The sequence below is a fragment of the Coregonus clupeaformis genome, chromosome 9, assembly GCF_020615455.1.
Source record: "Coregonus clupeaformis isolate EN_2021a chromosome 9, ASM2061545v1, whole genome shotgun sequence".
In the NCBI taxonomy this organism is placed as follows: domain Eukaryota; kingdom Metazoa; phylum Chordata; class Actinopteri; order Salmoniformes; family Salmonidae; genus Coregonus; species Coregonus clupeaformis.
In genome coordinates, this window is record NC_059200.1 from 21,520,157 (window position 1) to 21,543,135 (window position 22,979).

A 22,979-nucleotide genomic window follows, 5' to 3' on the forward strand; every position below is an offset into this window, starting at 1 on the left:
AACCCTCAACCACAACCCTAACCCTAACCACCCTAATCCTAACCACCCTAACCCTAACCACCCTAACACTTACCACCCTAACCCTTACCACCCTAACCCTTACCGCTCCAGTAGGTCCAGTCTCAGCTGGTGTCCGTGAGGAAGAGTCAACAGCTCCAGTCCTGAGCCCACTCCCATCATCCTCTGCATCTCCTCGGTAACGCCCAGTATTCTTGCAACCTTCACACAGACAGAGGGAGGGAGCACAACACAGAGGGAGGGAGGAAATGGAGAGGGAGGAGAGGGAGGAAATGGAGAGGGAGGAAATGGAGAGAGAGGAGAGGGAGGAAATGAGGAGAGGAGAGGGAGGAAATGGAGAGAGAGGAGAGGAGAGGAGAGGAGAGGAGAGGAGAGGAGAGGAGAGGAGAGGAGAGGAGAGGAGAGGAGAGGAGAGGAGAGGAGAGGGAGGAAATGGGAGAGAGAGGAGAGGGAGGAAATGAGGAGAGGAGAGGAGAGGGAGGAAATGAGGAGAGGAGAGGAGAGGGAGGAAATGGAGAGAGAGGAGAGGGAGGAAATGGAGAGGGAGGAAATGGAGAGAGAGGAGAGGAGAGGGAGGAAATGGAGAGAGAGGAGAGGGAGGAAATGAGGAGAGGAGAGGAGAGGGAGGAAATGAGGAGAGGAGAGGAGAGGGAGGAAATGGAGAGAGAGGAGAGGCAGGAAATGGAGAGGGAGGAAATGGAGAGGGAGGAAATGGAGAGAGAGGAGAGGGAGGAAATGGAGAGGGAGGAAATGGAGAGAGAGGAGAGGGAGGAAATGGAGAGAGAGGAAATGGAGAGGGAGGAAATGGAGAGAGAGGAGAGGGAGGAAATGGAGAGAGAGGAGAGGGAGGAAATGGAGAGAGAGGAGAGGGAGGAAATGGAGAGAGAGGAGAGGGAGGAAATGAGGAGAGGAGAGGAGAGGGAGGAAATGAGGAGAGGAGAGGAGAGGGAGGAAATGAGGAGAGGAGAGGAGAGGGAGGAAATGGAGAGAGAGGAGAGGGAGGAAATGGAGAGAGAGGAGAGGGAGGAAATGAGGAGAGGAGAGGAGAGGGAGGAAATGAGGAGAGGAGAGGAGAGGGAGGAAATGAGGAGAGGAGAGGAGAGGGAGGAAATGGAGAGAGAGGAGAGGGAGGAAATGAGGAGAGGAGAGGAGAGGGAGGAAATGAGGAGAGGAGAGGGAGAGGGAGGAAATGGAGAGGGAGGAAATGGAGAGAGAGGAGAGGGAGGAAATGAGGAGAGGAGAGGAGAGGGAGGAAATGAGGAGAGGAGAGGAGAGGGAGGAAATGAGGAGAGGAGAGGAGAGGGAGGAAATGAGGAGAGGAGAGGAGAGGGAGGAAATGGAGAGAGAGGAGAGGGAGGAAATGAGGAGAGGAGAGGAGAGGGAGGAAATGAGGAGAGGAGAGGAGAGGGAGGAAATGGAGAGGGAGGAAATGGAGAGAGAGGAGAGGGAGGAAATGAGGAGAGGAGAGGAGAGGGAGGAAATGAGGAGAGGAGAGGAGAGGGAGGAAATGGAGAGAGAGGAGAGGGAGGAAATGAGGAGAGGAGAGGAGAGGGAGGAAATGAGGAGAGGAGAGGGAGGAAATGAGGAGAGGAGAGGGAGGAAATGAGGAGAGGAGAGGAGAGGGAGGAAATGAGGAGAGGAGAGGAGAGGAGAGGAGAGGAGAGGAGAGGAGAGGAGAGGAGAGGGAGGGAGGGAGGGAGCGAGGGGAAGGGTTTATTGTAATTTCTAATTTAATGTATTCACAGTCACTGAGACTGGTGGTTAATTGTCTCTTAATTCAAATGTTACCAAATAATGAGTAGAGTAAATAGATCTGAGGATAGCATAGTCATCCCTGTGTTAACCTCTCTGCTCTCTGCTGCTCCACTGTTAACAGGAGTTCATTGAGCAACACTCTGACACAGTACTGTGGCTGACATTTGGGATTGGTGACATCACTGAGTTATGTTCACAGGCCCAAGGAACAAACCGTTAGCCTGCTTCGGTTTTAGATATGAGCTCTAGCTTTAATAAAGTGTGGATGGTATATGCGTATTGCGTGTGTTTGTGCCCGTGTCTCTCTATATGTCCTGTATGTGCGCGGTGTCCATACCATGCAGTCAGCCATGGTGATGTGTTTAGCAGCCGTCCTAGCGTCCACCTCCGCCAGAAGCTCTTTGACCCTCTTCAGAATGCTCATCTCTAAGGGCTTGTTCTCCGAGGCCATCAGGGGCGAGAGGTACTTCCCTGGTCTGAAGGAGGAGGCTGTTTCCACCAGGGGGGCGCTGAACGCCTCTCCCCGAGCCCCATCCTCCCTCCCTGGGGCAGGCCCTCGGCCCTCCTCCACACGCAGCCGCTCCACGTAGCTCTTAGCGGGAGGTGTGGGAGGCATGCCGGCAGCACAGGGAGCCTCAGGACAGAGGGCCGGGGTGGGCCGTAGGTCGCAGTAGCTGCCCCCCGTCTCGGAGCCCTCTGCTGGGGTTATATAGGAGCAGTGGGCCGGGGTGGAGTGTGAGCTGGCTGCTAGCATGTCGGGTAGGTTGTTGTTGGAGCCAGGGCTGAGCTGGGGGTCGCTGGAGCGTCTCAGAATTGGCGAGGGGGGCACCACGGCCAGAAGTCTACCCCCTGACTGGGTTCTGTGTCTGTGGACTGGAGAGAGAAGCAGAGGGTTACACATGTATATTCCAGACCTGGGTTCACAAATAGTATTGGTTTTCTTACAAATACACTGAGTGTACAAAACATTAAGAACACCTGGACCAGGTGAATCCAGGTGAAAGCTATGATCCCTTATTGATGTCACTTGTTAAATCCTTCAATCAGTGAAGCTGAAGGGAAGGAGACCGGTTAAAGAAGGATGTTTAAGCATTGACAATTGAGACATGGATTGTGTATGTGTTGTGAGGGTGAATGGTCAAGACAAAAAATGTAAGTGCCTTTGAACGGGGTATGGTAGTAGTTGCCAGTCGCACCAGTTTGAGTGTGTAAAGAACTGCAACGCTGCTGGGTTTTTCACGCTCAACAGTTTCCCGTGTGTATCAAGAATGGTCCACCACCCAAAGGACATCCAGCTAACTTGACACAACTGTGGGAAACATTGGAGTCAACATGGGCCAGCATCCCTATGGAACACTTTCAACACCTTGTAGAGTCCATGCCCCGACGAATTGAAGCTGTTCTGAGGGCAAAATATGCACCTCAATATTAGGAAGCTGTTCTTAATGTTTTGTACACTCAATGTACTTCAGCTGCGCTTGATTGATTGAGCTTGCATGGTGCAATGGGCCCAATGGACTATTCCAAAAGTGCAAACCCCCAAAAGTTCCCATCTGGCAGTCCAGAAAGGCTCAATCAAAAGGACCACCAAACCCACACAGTATGCAATAATCTCAATGAATTATCTATAATCTCCATAATCTCTTAATAATTCAATAATCTCCATAGAAAGGACTCACTGTGGCTGTAGGCTGGGGAGAGAGGTGTCTCCCCTACTGGAGGACGGCGATACTCTTGGATGAGGTCCATACTCAGAGTACAGTTCCTAATGGTGTCCTTGTGGTTGTGAATAGTAGAGGAGCTGCAAACACCAACAAACACACTCGTTTTCCATTGGTCTTTAATATGGCTGTGGGCCCATGGAGGGTATGTTGTCTGGTCTGAAACATGTGTCTGAATCGAGCAAGTTTTAGCAACGCTCCAAATCAAGTCATCTCGTAAGTTAAGTGCCAGCTATACATTTTACCCAATTGGTCTACTGTGAAGAGGTGAAACACAGGTCAACCTTAGCCTGGTCCCAGATCTGTTTGTGCTGCATAACCAACTCTTATGATTACTGTTATGTTTGGCAAGACAATGACCATATCAGTTGTCAAGACAGCACAAAGAGTTGACAAGGCAGCACAAAGAGTTGACAAGGCAGCACAAAGAGTTGACAAGACAGCACAAATAGTTGACAAGACAACAAACACAAAGAGTTGACAAGACAACACAGAGTTGACAAGACAGCACAAAGAGTTGACAAGACAACAAACACAACGAGTTGACAAGACAACAAACAGAAAGCGTTGACAAGACAACACAAAGAGTTGACAAGACAGCACAAAGAGTTGACAAGTCGGCACAAAGAGTTGACAAGACAACAGAGTTGACAAGACAGCGCAAAGAGTTGACAAGACAGCACAAAGAGTGAGTTGACAAGACAGCACAAAGAGTTGACAAGACAGCACAAAGAGTTGACAAGACAGCACAAAGAGTTGACAAGACAACAGAGTTGACAAGACAGCGCAAAGAGTTGACATGACAACAAATAAAAATAGTTGACAAGACAACAAACACAAAGAGTTGACAAGACAGCACAAAGAGTTGACAAGACAGCACAAAGAGTTGACAAGACAACACAGAGTTGACAAGACAACACAAAGAGTTGACATGACAACAAATACAAAGAGTTGACAAGACAACAAACACAAAGAGTTGACAAGACAGCACAAAGAGTTGACAAGACAGCACAAAGAGTTGACAAGACAACAAACACAGAGTTGACAAGACAACAAACACAGAGTTGACAAGACAAAACAAAGAGTTGACAAGACAACACAAACAGATCTGTGACCAGGCTAAGGTGGATCTCTCCTACACTCAGATCCTGGTTGCTGTGCAGAGGAGAAGGAAAGAGACATGCATTATAAGGAGAGAGGTCAGAGGTCAGAGTGACTGGTGTAGCAGCTAGTCTAACACAGAGCCATGTAGCTACAGTATACACATGTTCTCAGTGAATCTGGGGCAGGGGGTGAGAGTGAGAAGGGGTCAGTGCTCTGTCATGACACCAGTGTTCTGACCCAAACGGGCTCACACACACCACCTGCACCCCACAACAGCAGCCTCCACTTCTGGCTTTGGAACAACTGGTACTGCTTCTGGTTTTGGTGCAGGTACTTGGACTGGTACTGGGGAAACTGGTGGTTCCACTGGACTGATGGACTCCACGTCACTGACCACACAATGGGAATGAATGGGCAATGAAACATCTGGTTTACACCACTGAGACACACACACATACACACATACATACTGTACATACACTTGCACACAGACATACACACACATGAATCTCAAGAAGTAGATGGTGTAACGATCTATGAAAGGCTCCCTCTCTCTCTCTAGTCTCTGACCTGTGAGGTATCAGCTTGTCCGTGGTCAATCCGTCGTTCATGGTCACGCTCCTCCTCTTGATGTACGCTCCTTTCTGACTGGATGGTGAGTGGGCTAGGCCGTGTCTGCTATTGGCTAAGGCAAACGTTGCTTCCAGGTAACGCAAGGGGAGGGTGCGTATGATTGGACAGTAGATCAGGGCTCCGCTGGGCTGGGAGACAGGCCGCCGCCCGGCCACGTAGTACCTCATCAGATCAGGTAAAGAGTCGAAGCTGTCTTTCTCTAACAGGTACTGGACCTGGAATTGAATTGAAAATCTTTATTGTCCAATAAAATGTTAAATAAATGGACATGTGTATGCTTGTTGTTAACAAATTGGAAATAAGTGTTTTTCATGCTTTTCATGTGTCATCCTCTGGGATTCTTTGTACTTTTAAATAGTTTTTAACTGTAAGAATTGTTTTACCCCAAAATAACTAAATCATTCAAAACAGTAAAGTTACAAACAAACATTATGTAAATTATGTAAGTTACAACACATACCTTAGACTCAGTGCTGGACTTGACCAGGACCTTGGTGATCTTGAAGTGCAGAACCTCGTGGTTCCACCTGGTCGTCAGGACGTAGTCGCCCACATTTATCAGCGAATCACGGATCAGGAAATCACCGTTTCGCAGCACCACCGTCTCTGACACCTGGAGGTCGACCGAAGGGAAGGGGTGTTATTTAGTAACAGTGGCACATTTATAATAACAGTGTTTTAAGATTGTTACGTGGATCATTCTATAGCATCATTAAAGTTATGATTACATTGTTACAAGGTTCCTTATATAACATTTGGATAACTCCGCTCCCTTTTTCCTGTGTAAATAGAACTGCACACAAAGTGGCTTTAAAATCACAGTTTGGCACAAAGACAATTTATTATGCACCCTGAGACTCCTATAGGTCTCAGATATGTAGCATAAAATGAAGGCATGCTTTAATTGACTGTAAGTACAGTTGGGGAAAAAAGTATTTAGTCAGCCACCAATTGTGCAAGTTCTCCCACTTAAAAAGATGAGAGAGGCCTGTAATTTGCATCATAGGTAGACGTCAACTATGACAGACAAATTGAGAAAAAAAAATCCTGAAAATCACATTGTAGGATTTTTAATGAATTTATTTGCAAATTATGGTGGAAAATAAGTATTTGGTCACCTACAAACAAGCAAGATTTCTGGCTCTCACAGACCTGTAACTTCTTCTTTAAGAGGCTCCTCTGTCCTCCACTCGTTACCTGTATTAATGGCACCTGTTTGAACTTGTTATCAGTATAAAAGACACCTGTCCACAACCTCAAACAGTCACACTCCAAACTCCACTATGGCCAAGACCAAAGAGCTGTCAAAGGACACCAGAAACAAAATTGTAGACCTGCACCAGGCTGGGGAAGACTGAATCTGCAATAGGTAAGCAGCTTGGTTTGAAGAAATCAACTGTGGGAGCAATTATTAGGAAATGGAAGACATACAAGACCACTGATAATCTCCCTCGATCTGGGGCTCCACGCAAGATCTCACCCCGTGGGGTCAAAATGATCACAAGAACGGTGAGCAAAAATCCCAGAACCACACGGGGGGACCTAGTGAATGACCTGCAGAGAGCTGGGACCAAAGTAACAAAGCCTACCATCAGTAACACACTACGCCGCCAGGGACTCAAATCCTGCAGTGCCAGACGTGTCCCCCTGCTTAAGCCAGTACATGTCCAGGCCCGTCTGTAGTTTGCTAGAGTGCATTTGGATGATCCAGAAGAGGATTGGGAGAATGTCATATGGTCAGATGAAACCAAAATAGAACTTTTTGGTAAAAACTCAACTCGTCGTGTTTGGAGGACAAAGAATGCTGAGTTGCATCCAAAGAACACCTGTGAAGCATGGGGCTGTTTTTCTGCAAAGGGACCAGGACAACCGATCCGTGTAAAGGAAAGAATGAATGGGGCCATGTATCATGAGAATTTGAGTGAAAACCTCCTTCCATCAGCAAGGGCATTGAAGATGAAACGTGGCTGGGTCTTTCAGCATGACAATGATCCCAAACACACCGCCCGGGCAACGAAGGAGTGGCTTCGTAAGAAGCATTTCAAGGTCCTGGAGTGGCCTAGCCAGTCTCCAGATCTCAACCCCATAGAAAATCTTTGGAGGGGAGTTGAAAGTCCATGTTGCCCAGCGACAGCCCCAAAACATCACTGCTCTAGAGGAGATCTGCATGGAGGAATGGGCCAAAATACCAGCAACAGTGTGTGAAAACCTTGTGAAGACTTACAGAAAACGTTTGACCTGTGTCATTGCCAACAAAGGGTATATAACAAAGTATTGAGAAACTTTTGTTATTGACCAAATACTTATTTTCCACCATAATTTGCAAATAAATTCATTAAAAATCCTACAATGTGATTTTCTGGATTTTTTTCTCTCATTTTGTCTGTCATAGTTGACGTGTACCTATGATGAAAATTACAGGCCTCTCTCCTCTTTTTAAGTGGGAGAACTTGCACAATTGGTGGCTGACTAAATACTTTTTTTCCTCACTGTAAGTTGTCTTCTAGGAAACGTATCTAGGGGCTAGGCTACATACTGGTTATCCAAAGAGTTGAGACAGAGCCTATACAAAAAAGCTTTCCTATGAGGATTGTTACAGGACCTTGCAAAAATATTCATACCCCTTGGATTTCTTCAAATGTTATTGTGTTACAAAGTGGGATTCAAATTGATTTAATAGTAATTATTTTTGTCAACAATCTACACAAAAATGCTTTGTAATGTCAAAGTGGAATAAAAAAAAATATATATATATATTTTTTTATGATATCAATTAAATAACTAAAATGTAGTTGTTGCATAAGTATTCAGCTCCTTGAGTCAATACATGCTAGAAACCCATGGCAGCGATTACAGCTGTGAGTCTACTTGGGTAAGTCTCTAAGAGCTTTGCACACCTGGATTGTGCAATATTTGCCCATTATTCATTTCAAAATGTCAAGGTGTTGGGGATCATGGCTAGACAGTAAGTCTTGCCATAGATTTTCAAGCAGATTTAAATCAAAACTGTAACTTGGACACTCAGGAACATTCACTGTCTTCTTGGTAAGCAACTCCAGTGTAGATTTGGCCTTGTGATGTAGGTTAAATCAAATCAAATCAAATTGTATTGGTCACATGCGCCGAATACAACAGGTGCAGACATTACTGTGAAATGCTTACTTACAGCCCTTAACCAACAGTGCATTTATTTTAAACAAAAAAAAGTAAAAATAAAACAACAACAACAAAAAAAAGTGTTGAGAAAAAAAGAGCAGAAGTAAAATAAAGTGACAGTAGGGAGGCTATATACAGTGGGGGAAAAAAGTATTTAGTCAGCCACCAATTGTGCAAGTTCTCCCACTTAAAAAGATGAGAGAGGCCTGTAATTTTCATCATAGGTACACGTCAACTATGACAGACAAAATGAGGAAAAAAAATCCAGAAAATCACATTGTAGGATTTTTAATGAATTTATTTGCAAATTATGGTGGAAAATAAGTATTTGGTCAATAACAAAAGTTTCTCAATACTTTGTTATATACCCTTTGTTGGCAATGACACAGGTCAAACGTTTTCTGTAAGTCTTCACAAGGTTTTCACACACTGTTGCTGGTATTTTGGCCCATTCCTCCATGCAGATCTCCTCTAGAGCAGTGATGTTTTGGGGCTGTCGCTGGGCAACACAGACTTTCAACTCCCTCCAAAGATTTTATATGGGGTTGAGATCTGGAGACTGGCTAGGCCACTCCAGGACCTTGAAATGCTTCTTACGAAGCCACTCCTTCATTGCCCGGGCGGTGTGTTTGGGATCATTGTCATGCTGAAAGACCCAGCCACATTTCATCTTCAATGCCCTTGCTGATGGAAGGAGGTTTTCACTCAAAATCTCACGATACATGGCCCCATTCATTCTTTCCTTTACACGGATCAGTCGTCCTGGTCCCTTTGCAGAAAAACAGCCCCAAAGCATGATGTTTCCACCCCATGCTTCACAGTAGGTATGGTGTTCTTTGGATGCAACTCAGCATTCTTTGTCCTCCAAACACGACGAGTTGAGTTTTTACCAAAAAGTTATATTTTGGTTTCATCTGACCATATGACATTCTCCCAATCCTCTTCTGGATCATCCAAATGCACTCTAGCAAACTTCAGACGGGCCTGGACATGTACTGGCTTAAGCAGGGGGACACGTCAAGCACTGCAGGATTTGAGTCCCTGGCGGCGTAGTGTGTTACTGATGGTAGGCTTTGTTACTTTGGTCCCAGCTCTCTGCAGGTCATTCACTAGGTCCCCCCGTGTGGTTCTGGGATTTTTGCTCACCGTTCTTGTGATCATTTTGACCCCACAGGGTGAGATCTTGCATGGAGCCCCAGATCGAGGGAGATTATCAGTGGTCTTGTATGTCTTCCATTTCCTAATAATTGCTCCCACAGTTGATTTCTTCGAACCAAGCTGCTTACCTATTGCATATTCAGTCTTCCCAGCCTGGTGCAGGTCTACAATTTTGTTTCTGGTGTCCTTTGACAGCTCTTTGGTCTTGGCCATAGTGGAGTTTGGATTGTGACTGTTTGAGGTTGTGGACAGGTGTCTTTTATACTGATAACAAGTTCAAACAGGTGCCATTAATACAGGTAACGGGTGGAGGACAGAGGAGCCTCTTAAAGAAGAAGTTACAGGTCTGTGAGAGCCAGAAATCTTGCTTGTTTGTAGGTGACCAAATACTTATTTTCCACCATAATTTGCAAATAAATTCATTAAAAATCCTACAATGTGATTTTCTGGATTTTTTTTCTCAATTTGTCTGTCATAGTTGACGTGTACCTATGATGAAAATTACAGGCCTCTCTCATCTTTTTAAGTGGGAGAACTTGCACAATTGGTGGCTGACTAAATACTTTTTTCCCCCACTGTATACAGGGGGGTACCGGTGCAGAGTCAATGTGCGGGGGCACCGGCTAGTTGAGGTAGTTGAGGTAATATGTACATGTGGGTAGAGTTAAAGTGACTATGCATAAATACTTAACAGAGTAGCAGCAGCGTAAAAAGGATGGGGTGGGGGGCAGTGCAAATAGTCCGGGTAGCCATGATTAGCTGTTCAGGAGTCTTATGGCTTGGGGATAGAAGCTGTTGAGAAGTCTTTTGGACCTAGACTTGGCACTCGGTACCGCTTGCCGTGCGGTAGCAGAGAGAACAGTCTATGACTAGGGTGGCTGGAGTCTTTGACAATTTTGAGGGCCTTCCTCTGACACCGCCTGGTATAGAGGTCCTGGATGGCAGGAAGCTTTGCCCCAGTGATGTACTGGGCCGTACGCACTACCCTCTGTAGTGCCTTGCGGTCGGAGGCCAAGCAGTTGCCATACCAGGCGGTGATGCAACCAGTCAGGATGCTCTCGATGGTGCAGCTGTAGAATTTTTTGAGGATCTGAGGACCCATGCCAAATCTTTTTAGTCTCCTGAGGGGTTATTGTCCTGCCGAAAGTTGAATTCCTCTCCCAGTGTCTGGTGTAATACAGACTGAAGCAGGGTTTCCTCTAGGATTTTGGCTGTGCTTAGCTCCATCCCATTTCCTTTTATCCTGAAAAACTCCCCAGTATTTACCTATGTCAAGCATACCCATACCATGATGCAGCCAACACCATGCTTGAAAATAAGGAGGCAGTTACTCAGTGATGTGTTGTGTTGGATTTGCCCTAAACATAAGACTTTGCATTTAGGCCAAAAAGTGTATTCCTTTGCTGTGTTTATTTTGCAGGATTACTTTAGTGCCTTGTTGCATACAAGATGCATGTTTTGGAGTATTTTTATTCTGTATATTTGTATTCTTCTGTTCACTCTGTCATTTAGGTTATTATTGTGGAGTCACTACAATGTTGTTGATCCATCCTCAGTTTTCTCCCATCACAGACATTGAACTCTGTAACTCTTTTATAATGACCAAGGGCCTCATGGTAACATCACTGAGCAGTTTCATTCCTGTCCTGCAGCTCAGTTCAGAAGGACGACTGTCTCTTCGATGTGTCTAGGTGGTTAATACATAATCCACAGCATAATTATTAACTTGAACATGCTTAAAGAGATATTCAATGTCTGATTTGTTATTGTTACCCATCTACCAATCACTGCCCTTCTTTGAGGCTTTTGAAAAGCTCCCTGGTCTTTGTAGATGAATCTGGGCTTGAAATTCAATACTTGACTGAGTGACCTTACAGATGTTGTATGTATGGGGGACAGAGGAAGGGTTAGTCATTACAAAATAATGTCAACCCCTACTATTTCACACAGACTGAGTTCATGTAACTTATGGGATTTGTTAACCCAAATGTTACTCCTGAACTAATTTAGGCTTGCCTAAACAAGGGGGCTGAATACTTATGCAATTACTATATTTTTGTTATAAAAAAATGCATTAATCATTTTTTATTTTTACGAATTTTTCTTCCACTTTGACATTACTGAGTATTTTGAGTAAATTGTTGACAAAAAAAATGACAATTCAATCAATTGTAATCCCACTTTGTAACACAATAAAATGTGAAAAGATCCTACTTGATATAAATAGGTACATACTTAAGCAATAAGGCCCGAGGGGGTGTGGTATATTGGCCATATACCACAAACTCCCCGAGATGCCTTATTGCTATTATAAACTGGTTACCAACGTAAATAGAACAGTAAAAAGTAACTTTTTGTCATACCTGTGGTGTACGGTCTGATATACCACAGCTTTCAGCCAATCAGCACCAGATTATAATATAGAATATACTGTAGCACCATGTCTAAGTGACGGTGATACCATTGTAAAGCATTTCTCCTTATCTCCAACAGGGGGTGCTGTTACTACAGGCCAGAGACAGCAGCACCAAGAGCACTGCATACACAGACAGGCTGCTGCTGCTGCCTGCATGGGAGCCATCACCATGGAGACACAGTGTATTGTTTTAGCAGCGAGGATAAGCCCTGTTCTGTCTGTTTACCCCAGTATGAATGTAGCATTATGTTAATGTGCGCTGGAGCCTCACAGGGAGGGAGATTCACAGATGGTTTAACTCACACTACAGAGAGAGAGAGGAGTATGGGTGGGTCAGGAGGACAGTGAAGCCACACCGATGTGTGTGTATGTGTGTGTATTCACCAGCTGTTGATACTGTTATGTATCCAGCGCCAACAGACAGACACACACAGCTGTGCCCTCCTAACCCTGTTTCCAAATTAATGTCAATCCAGGGTGAAGAACTTTTTACAAGTTTTGGATTTTGCAGTTTTAAAAGAAAGCTGTTCATTTTGTAAATTAATCAGTAAGAATGCCAATCAATTCTAGTGTGGAAGGTGTAAGGCTAGTATGAATGCAAGTATAGGGCTTTTATTGTGCATTAAACGTCACCAACTAAGAAAACAACGGCAGGTGAATATTAGTAGATTGCACTCTTTGTGTGTGTGCGTGTGTGTGTGTGTGTGCGTGTGTTTGTGCATGCCTGCTTATGTGTATGTGTGTGCACTTTGTGTGTGTGTAAGCCTGCAGTTGCGTGTGTGTGTGCACGTGCGTGTTAGAGCTGGGACGATACACCGAAAATGATCGACACGATCACTTATTGCAGGCATTTTGCTGATATCGTTCATTACGATAAGTTTGAAATGAAATAAGTTTGCTAATATGGCTGATTGTTAATGGGACAATTGATGTCTACAACCATCACACTAGTTGTAGTAGTTTAAGGGATCGTTTTTAAAAACTGTGGTGCACATTGTTATATCATATTACTGTTATAAACCTATTGTTCTATTTATCATTATTGCATCAATTTAGGCAATTTATCGTGATCTGGATTTTTCTCCACATCACCCAGCTTTAGTGTGCGTGTGTGTATACTGTGTGTGTGTGTGTGTGTGTGTATATACTCTGTGTGTGTGTATGTATATACTCTGTGTGTGTGTGTGTATGTATATACTCTGTGTGTGTGTGTATGTATATACTCTGTGTGTGTATGTATATACTCTGTGTGTGTGTGTATGTATATACTCTGTGTGTGTGTATGTATATACTCTGTGTGTGTGTGTGTGTATGTATATACTCTGTGTGTGTGTGTGTGTGTGTGTGTGTGTGTGTGTGTGTGTGTGTGTGTGTGTATGTATATACTCTGTGTGTGTGTATGTGTGTATATACTCTGTGTGTGTGTGTGTATGTATATACTCTGTGTGTGTGTGTGTGTGTGTGTGTATATACTCTCTCTGTGTGTGTGTGTATGTATATACTCTCTGTGTGTGTGTGTGTGTGTGTATGTATATACTCTGTGTCTGTGTGTGTGTGTGTGTGTGTGTGTATATACTCTGTGTGTGTGTGTGTATGTATATACTCTGTGTGTGTGTGTGTGTGTGTGTGTGTGTGTGTGTGTGTGTGTGTGTGTGTGTGTGTGTGTGTGTGTGTGTGTGTGTATGTATATATTCTGTGTGTGTGTGTACCTCTCGTGGGATGTGTCCATGGTACCAGCCATGGCTCCTGATATCGCTGCTGCAGAGTCTCAGCTCCTCCTCCAGCTCCTTGCGTAGTTTCTCTGGTGGAGACTCCAGCAGATACTTATCCTTGGAGAACTAGAGGGAGAAAACAGGAAACCTTTGAGACAGACGGTCCCACCCCAGGCTAGCAGGACAGCAGTGATGCTAGTTATACTGGTACTATTCATTAGACAAACACACACATACAGTACAATACAGTACATGGAATCCAACACTCATTGACCTGATTTCAAGAAAGCTCTTATTTTACCCAATGTGAAACATTTCTAACCAAAACCCTTTCTTACGTGTGTGTGTGTGTTTACAGTACTCTGCCTGTCTGTTATATAGTAATATATGTCCTACCTTCTTCCAATCCTACACACAGGAATACAGTACGGGCATTACTCACTCACCACAGTCCCACCAATAACCAGACTTCACACTAATACACATTTCAACAGTACTGTTCTAAAGTTCAGAATGACAAATAAGTAACGAGAGAGAGAGAGAGAGAGAGAGAGAGAGAGAGAGAGAGAGAGAGAGAGAGAGAGAGAGAGAGAGAGAGAGAGAGAGAGAGAGAGAGAGAGCGCTCCAGAAGGTAGACAATCAATACCATATCACCCCAGGTCACTATGCTGCTGGTCTCTCCTCTTCTCTGAGCTGAATTGATTAAACCCCCACTTTCTACTTCACCTCTTCCTTCTCTAGGGATGAAAGTGGGCATGAAGACCGCAGCAGTATCTTCTCAGATCAAATTTGACGGCACGTGTGTGAAGTGCGACGGGCCTGAATAGTGTGTGGAAGTGTGTGTGTGGAAGTGTGTGTGTAAGAAAGGGATTCTGGGCAATAAAAGAGCAGCATGGTTAAGTGTGGATTTATTGCTTTCCACGACTCTGTGGTGACATGGTGTGGGTGTGTAGGTGGTGGGTAGATTGAAATAGCAGGGCTGTTTCTTTATGATACGAGCAGAGAGATAGAGAGAGAGAGAGAGACAGACAGAGAGAGAGAGTGAAAAAATATACATGATCAAATGCAAATCTTAGCATCAACTATTTAAGACTACCAGAACCCACTGGATTCTCCAATTACATTGAATGAACTACAGGACAAAATACAAACCCTCCAACCCAAAAAGGCCTGTGGTGTTGATGGTATCCTCAATGAAATGATAAAATATACAGACCACAAATTCCAATTGGCTATACTTAAACTCTTTAACATCCTCCTTAGCTCTGGCATCTTCCCCAATATTTGGAACCAAGGACTGATCACCCCAATCCATAAAAGTGGAGACAAATTTGACCCCAATAACTACCGTGGGATATGCGTCAACAGCAACCTTGGGAAAATCCTCTGCATTATCATTAACAGCAGACTAGTTCATCTCCTCAGTGAAAACAATGTACTGAGCAAATGTCAAATTGGCCACGTATTCATCCTGCACACCCTAATTGACAAACAAACAAACCAAATCAAAGGCAAAGTCTTCTCATGCTTTGTTGATTTCAAAAAAGCTTTTGACTCAATTTGGCATGAGGGTCTGCTATATAAATTGATGGAAAGAGGGGTTGGGGGTAAAACATACAACATTATAAAATCCATGTACACAAACAACAAGTGTCTGGTTAAAATTGGCAAAAAACACACACATTTCTTTCCACAGGGCCGTGGGGTGAGACAGGGATGCAATTTAAGCCCCACCGTCTTCAACATATACATCAACGAATTGGCGAGGGCACTAGAACAGTCTGCAGCACCCAGTCTCACCCTACTAGAATCAGAAGTCAAACGTCTACTGTTTGCTGATGAGCTGGTGCTTCTGTCACCAACCAAGGAGGGCCTACAGCAGCACCTAGATCTTTTGCACAGATTCTGTCAGACCTGGGCCCTGACAGTAAATCTCAGTAAGACAAAAATAATAGTGTTCCAAAAAAGGTCCAGTTGCCAGGACCACAAATAAAAATTCCATCTAGACACCGTTGCCCTAGAGCACACAAAAACTATACATACCTCAGCCTAAACATCAGCGCCACAGGTAACTTCCACAAAGCTGTGAACGATCTGAGAGACAAGGCAAGAAGGGCCTTCTATGCCATCAACAGGAACATAAAATGTGACATACCAATTAGGATCTGGCTAAAAATAATTGAACCAGTTATAGAACCCATTGCCCTTTATGGTTGTGAGGTCTGGGGTCCGCTCACCAAACAAGAATTCACAAAATGGGACAAACCACCAAATTGAGACTCTGCATGCAGAATTCTACAAAAATATCCTAAGTGTACAACGAAAAACACCAAATAATGCATGCACAGCAGAATTAGGCCGATACCCGCTAATTATCAAAATCCAGAAAAGAGCCGTTAAATTATATAACCACTTAAAAAGAAGCGATTCCCAAACCTTCCATAACAAAGCCATCACCTACAAAGAGATGAACTTGGAGAAGAGTTCCCCAAGTAAGCTGGTCCTGGGGCTCTGTTCACAAACACAAACAGAGCCCCAGGACAACAACAACAACAACAACACAATTAGACCCAACCAAATCATGAGAAAACAAAAAGAGAATTACTTGACACATTGGAAAGAATTAACAAAAAAACTGAGCAAACTAGAATGTTATTTGGCTCTAAACAGAGAGTACACAGTGGCAGAATACCTGACCACTGTGACTGACCCAACATTAAGGAAAGATTTGACAAAGTACAGACACAGTGAGCATAGCCTTGCTATTGAGAGGGGCCGCCGTAGGCAGACCTGGCTCTCAAGAGAAGACAGGCTATGTGCACACAGCCCACAAAATGAGGTGGAAACTGAGCTGCACTTCCTAACCTCCTGTCAAATGGATGACCATATTAGAGACACATACAGCTCTGGAAATAATTAAGAGACCACTGCAAAATTATCAGTTTCTCTGGTTTTACTATTTATAGGTATGTGTTTGGGTAAAAATAACATGTTTGTTTTATTCTATAAACTACTGACAACATTTCTCCCAAATTCCAAATAAAAATATTGTCATTTAGAGCATTTATTTGCAGAAAATGACAACTGGTCAAAATAACAAAAAAGATGCAGTGTTGTCAGACCTCGAATAATGCAAAGAAAATAAGTTAATGTTCATTTTTAAACAACACAATGCTAATGTTTTAACTTAGGAAGAGTTCAGAAATCAATATTTGGTGGAATAACCCTGATTTTCAATCACAGCTTTCATGCGTCTTGGCATGCTCTCCACCAGTCTTTCACATTGATGTTGGGTGACTTTATGCCACTCCTGGAGCAAAAATTCAAGCAGCTCGGCTTTGTTTGATGGCTTGTGACCATCCATCTTCCTCTTGATCACATTCCAGAAGTTTTCAATGGGGTTCAGGTCTGGAGATTGGGCTGGCCATGACAGGGTCTTGATCTGGTGGTCCTCCATCCACACCTTGATTGACCTGGCTGTGTGGCATGGCGCATTGTCCTGCTGGAAAAACCAATCCTCAGAATTGGGGAACAATGTCAGAGCAAAAGGAAGCAAGTTTTCTTCCAGGACAACCTTGTACGTGGCTTGATTCATGCGTCCTTCACAAAGACAAATCTGCCCGATTCCAGCTTTGCTGAAGCACCTCCAGATCATCACCAATCCTCCACCAAATTTCACAGTGGGTGCGAGACACTGTGGCTTGTAGGCCTCTCCAGGTCTCCGTCTAACCATTAGACGACCAGGTGTTGGGCAAAGCTGAAAATTGGACTCATCAGAGAAGATGACCTTACTCCAGTCCTCTACGGTCCAATCCTTACGGTATTTTTCAAACCTCAGCCTGGCTCTTCTTTGCTTCTCATTGATGAAGGGCTTTTTTCTAGCATTGCACGACTTCAGCCCTGCCCCTAGGAGCCTGTTTCGAACCGTCCTCGCCGTGCACTTCACCCCAGCTGCCGTTTGCCATTCTTTTTGTAGGTCACTTGATGTCATCCTACGGTTGTTGAGTGACATTCGAATGAGTTGGCGGTCATCCTGGTCAGTAGAGAGTCGTTTTCGCCCTCTGCCGGTCTGTAGCTTTGTTGTCCCCAATGTCTGCTGCTTGAACTTGTTCTTATGAACCGCCGTCATTTAAATTTTAAGGATGGAAGCAACCTGTATCCCTCTGCCAGAATTTAACCCTTCTTTTCCTCACTCAAACCTTTCAGTTTCAACTCTTTTGGCATGGTCAATAGTTATTTTTTGATTAATATTACTTTTGAGGTACTATTAGCACTGTTTTTGCCATGCAGCTGGTCCTATTGCAAGATGATAGTGATGACCACAGCAGTGGTTTTTATAATTTTCCTTGTTAAATAAGATTTGGTTCAGGTGATCACCTAATCAGTACCTCATTCAGTAGAATGAGGTGTGCCTGTGTTGGAATTCAACAGACACTGGAATGGAATGGCTGTCATACATGTAGAGATGCTGATTTAAGAAAAATGTGCAGTGGTCTCTTAATTTTTTACACAGCTGTATTTCCCTTAGATTACAGAGATCTACAAATAATTCGAAAACAAACCCAATTTTGATAAACTCCCTTATCTACTGGGTGAAAAACCACAGTGTGCCACCACAGCTGCAATATTTGTGACCTGTTGCCACAAGAAAAGGGCAACCAGTGAAGAACAAACACCATTGCAAATACAACCCATATTTATGTTTATTTATTTTCCCATTTGTACTTTAACTATTTGCACATTGTTACAACACTGTATATACAGTGGGGGGAAAAGTATTTAGTCAAATCAAATCAAATCAAATTGTATTGGTCACATGTGCCGAATACAACAGGTGCAGACATTACAGTGAAATGCTTACTTACAGCCCTTAACCAACAGTGCATTTATTTTTAACAAAAAAAGAAAAAATAAACCAACAACAAAAAAAAGTTTTGAGAAAAAAAAGAGCAGAAGTAAAATAAAATAACAGTAGGGAGGCTATATATACACAGGGGGGTACCGTTGCAGAGTCAATGTGCGGGGGCACCGGCTAGTTGAGGTAGTTGAGGTAATATGTACATGTGGGTAGAGTTAAGTGGCTATGCATAGATAATTAACAGAGTAGCAGCAGCGTAAAAAGGATGGGGTGGGGGGGCAGTGCAAATAGTCCGGGCAGCCATGATTAGCTGTTCAGGAGTCTTATGGCTTGGGGGTAGAAGCTGTTGAGAAGTCTTTTGGACCTAGACTTGGCACTCCGGTACCGCTTGCCGTGCGGTAGCAGAAAGAACAGTCTATGACTAGGGTGGCTGGAGTCTTTGACAATTTTGAGGGCCTTCCTCTGACACCGCCTGGTATAGAGGTCCTGGATGGCAGGAAGCTTGGCCCCAGTGATGTACTGGGCCGTACGCACTACCCTCTGTAGTGCCTTGCGGTCGGAGGCCAAGCAGTTGCCATACCAGGCGGTGATGCAACCAGTCAGGATGCTCTCGATGGTGCAGCTGTAGAATTTTTTGAGGATCTGAGGACCCATGCCAAATCTTTTCAGTCTCCTGAGGGGGAATAGATAGGCTTTGTCGTGCCCTCTTCACGACTGTCTTGGTGTGTTTGGACCATGATAGTTCGTTGGTGATGTGGACACCAAGGAACTTGAAGCTCTCAACCTGTTCCACTACAGCCCCGTCGATGAGAATGGGGGCGTGCTCAGTCCTCTTTTTTTTTCCTGTAGTCCACAATCATCTCCTTTGTCTTGGTCACGTTGAGGGAGAGGTTGTTGTCCTGGCACCACACGGCCAGGTCTCTGACCTCCTCCCTATAGGCTGTCTCATCGTTGTCGGTGATCAGGCCTACCACTGTTGTGTCGTCGGCAAACTTAATGATGGTGTTGGAGTCGTGCCTGGCCATGCAGTCATGGGTGAACAGAGAGTACAGGAGGGGGACTGAGCACGCACCCCCTGAGGGGGCCCCGTGTTGAGGATCAGTGTGGCAGATGTGTTGTTACCTACCCTTACCACCTGGGGGCGGCCCGTCAGGAAGTCCAGGATCCAGTTGCAGAGGGAGGTGTTTAGTCCCAGGATCCTTAGCTTAGTGATGAGCTTAGAGGGCACTATGGTGTTGAATGCTGAGCTGTAGTCAATGAATAGCATTCTCACGTAGGTGTTCCTCTTGTCCAGGTGGGAAAGGGCAGTGTGGAGTGCAATAGAGATTGCATCATCTGTGGATCTGTTGGGGCGGTATGCAAATTGGAGTGGGTCTAGGGTTTCTGGGATAATGCTGTTGATGTGAGCCATGACCAGCCTTTCAAAGCACTTCATGGCTACAGACGTCAGTGCTACGGGTCGGTAGTCATTTAGGCAGGTTATCTTAGAGTCCTTGGGCATGGGGACCATGGTGGTCTGCTTGAAACATGTTGGTATTACAGACTCAGTCAGGGACATGTTGAAAATGTCAGTGAAGACACTTGCCAGTTGGTCAGCACATGCTCGGAGTACACGTCCTGGTAATCCGTCTGGCCCTGCGGCCTTGTGAATGTTGACCTGCTTAAAAGTCTTACTCACATCGGCTACGGAGAGCGTGATCACATAGTCATCCGGAACAGCTGGTGCTCTCATGCATGCTTCAGTGTTGCTTGCCTCGGGCGAGCATAGAAGTGGTTTAGCCTCGTCTGGTAGGCTTGTGTCACTGGGCAGCTCGCGGCTGTGCTTCCCTTTGTAGTCTGTAATAGTTTTCAAGCCCTGCCACATCCGACGAGCGTCAGAGCCAGTGTAGTACGACTCAATCTTAGTCCTGTATTGACTCTTTGCCTGTTTGATGGTTCGTCGGAGGGCATAGCGGGATTTCTTATAAGCGTCAGGGTTAGAGTCCCGTTCCTTGAAAGCGGCAGCTCTACCCTTTAGCTCAGTGCGGATGTTTCCTGTAATCCATGGCTTCTGGTTGGGGTATGTACGTCACGGTCACTGTGGGGGACGACATCATCGATGCACTTATTGATGAAGCCAGTGACTGATGTGGTGTACTCCTCAATGCTGTCTGAAGAATCCCGGGACATGTTCCAGTCTGTGCTAGCAAAACAGTCCTGTAGCTTAGCATCTGCGTCATCTGACCACTTTTTTATTAACCGAGTCACTGGTGCTTCCTGCTTTAGTTTTTGCTTATAAGCAGGAATCAGGAGGATAGAGTTATGGTCAGATTTGCCAAATGGAGGGCGAGGGAGAGCTTTGTATGCGTCTCTGTGTGTGGAGTAAAGGTGGTCTAGAGTTTTTTTTCCTCTGGTTGCACATTTAACATGCTGGTAGAAATTAGGTAGAACGGATTTAGCCACCAATTGTGCAAGTTCTCCCACTTAAAAAGATGAGAGAGGCCTGTAATTTTCATCATAGGTACACGTCAACTATGACAGACAAAATGAGAAAAATAAATCCAGAAAATCACATTGTAGGATTTTTAATTAATTTATTTGGAAATTATGGTGGAAAATAAGTATTTGGTCAATAACAAAAGTTTCTCAATACTTTGTTATATACCCTTTGTTGGCAATGACACAGGTCAAACGTTTTCTGTAAGTCTTCACAAGGTTTTCACACACTGTTGCTGAAATTTTGGCCCATTCCTCCATGCAGATCTCCTCTAGAGCAGTGATGTTTTGGGGCTGTCGCTGGGCAACACAGACTTTCAACTCCCTCCAAAGATTTTCTATGGGGTTGAGATCTGGAGACTGGCTAGGCCACTCCAGGACCTTGAAATGCTTCTTACGAAAGCCACTCCTTCATTGCCCGGGCGGTGTGTTTGGGATCATTGTCATGCTGAAAGACCCAGCCACGTTTCATCTTCAATGCCCTTGCTGATGGAAGGAGGTTTTCACTCAAAATCTCACGATACATGGCCCCATTCATTCTTTCCTTTACACGGATCAGTCGTCCTGGTCCCTTTGCAGAAAAACAGCCCCAAAGCATGATGTTTCCACCCCCATGCTTCACAGTAGGTATGGTGTTCTTTGGATGCAACTCAGCATTCTTTGTCCTCCAAACACGACGAGTTGAGTTTTTACCAAAAAGTTATATTTTGGTTTCATCTGACCATATGACATTCTCCCAATCCTCTTCTGGATCATCCAAATGCACTCTAGCAAACTTCAGACGGGCCTGGACATGTACTGGCTTAAGCAGGGGGACACGTCTGGCACTGCAGGATTTGAGTCCCTGGCGGCGTAGTGTGTTACTGATGGTAGGCTTTGTTACTTTGGTCCCAGCTCTCTGCAGGTCATTCACTAGGTCCCCCCGTGTGTTTCTGGGATTTTTGCTCACCGTTCTTGTGATCATTTTGACCCCACGGGGTGAGATCTTGCGTGGAGCCCCAGATCGAGGGAGATTATCAGTGGTCTTGTATGTCTTCCATTTCCTAATAATTGCTCCCACAGTTGAGTTCTTCAAACCAAGCTGCTTACCTATTGCAGATTCAGTCTTCCCAGCCTGGTGCAGGTCTACAATTTTGTTTCTGGTGTCCTTTGACAGCTCTTTGGTCTTTGCCATAGTGGAGTTTGGAGTGTGACTGTTTGAGGTTGTAGACAGGTGTCTTTTATACTGATAACAAGTTCAAACAGGTGCCATTAATACAGGTAACGAGTGGAGGACAGAGGAGCCTCTTAAAGAAGAAGTTACAGGTCTGTGAGAGCCAGAAATCTTGCTTGTTTGTAGGTGACCAAATACTTATTTTCCACCATAATTTGCTAATAAATTCATAAAAAATCCTACAATGTGATTTTCTGGATTTTTTTCCTCAATTTGTCTGTCATAGTTGACGTGTCCATATGATGAAAATTACAGGCCTCTCTCATCTTTTTAAGTGGGAGAACTTGCACAATTGGTGGCTGACTAAATACTTTTTTCCCCCACTATATATACATAATATGACATTTGAAATGTCTTTATTCTTTTGGAACTTCTGAGTGTAATGTTTACTGTTAATATTTATTGTTTATTTCACTTTTGTTTACTATCTACTTCACTTGCTTTGGTTATGTTAACATACGTTTCCCATGCCAATAAAGCCCTTAAATTGAATTGAACTGAATTGAAAGAAAGAGACAGAGAGAGAGAGAGACAGACAGAGACGGAGATGTCTGAGAGAGAAACAGTAAGTGAATGTTTTCAACTTGTTCTCATCTATCGCTCCCATAGAGTGGGGTACACCCATCCATCCTCTGGCTGAGCCCCAGGTTCTGTGGCCCAGTTACAGTGCCTCCCTGGTGGGTTGGAGTTACAGGCTCACACCCCTCTCCTGGAGAGCACAGACCTCTGGCTGTTTGTTAATGCAACAACACAGACAGAG

At 44.5% G+C, this 22,979-nt stretch overlaps 1 protein-coding gene across 3 annotated transcripts in view; it reads right to left on the reverse strand.

Annotated features, from left to right (window-relative positions):
• The window catches only part of LOC121573459 (SH2 domain-containing protein 3C), a 130,574-nt gene that overhangs the window by 3,678 nt on the left and 103,917 nt on the right, over positions 1-22,979 (reverse strand). For all 3 annotated transcript variants that reach the window (XM_041885464.2, XM_041885466.2, XM_041885465.2), the window contains 6 exons: positions 13,671-13,799; positions 5,692-5,844; positions 5,169-5,446; positions 3,453-3,574; positions 2,111-2,646; positions 104-219 (listed from right to left, as the gene is read on the reverse strand). In XM_041885464.2, the coding sequence (XP_041741398.1) occupies positions 104-219; positions 2,111-2,646; positions 3,453-3,574; positions 5,169-5,446; positions 5,692-5,844; positions 13,671-13,799 (1,334 nt within the window). The remainder of the gene's footprint in view (positions 1-103; positions 220-2,110; positions 2,647-3,452; positions 3,575-5,168; positions 5,447-5,691; positions 5,845-13,670; positions 13,800-22,979) is intronic.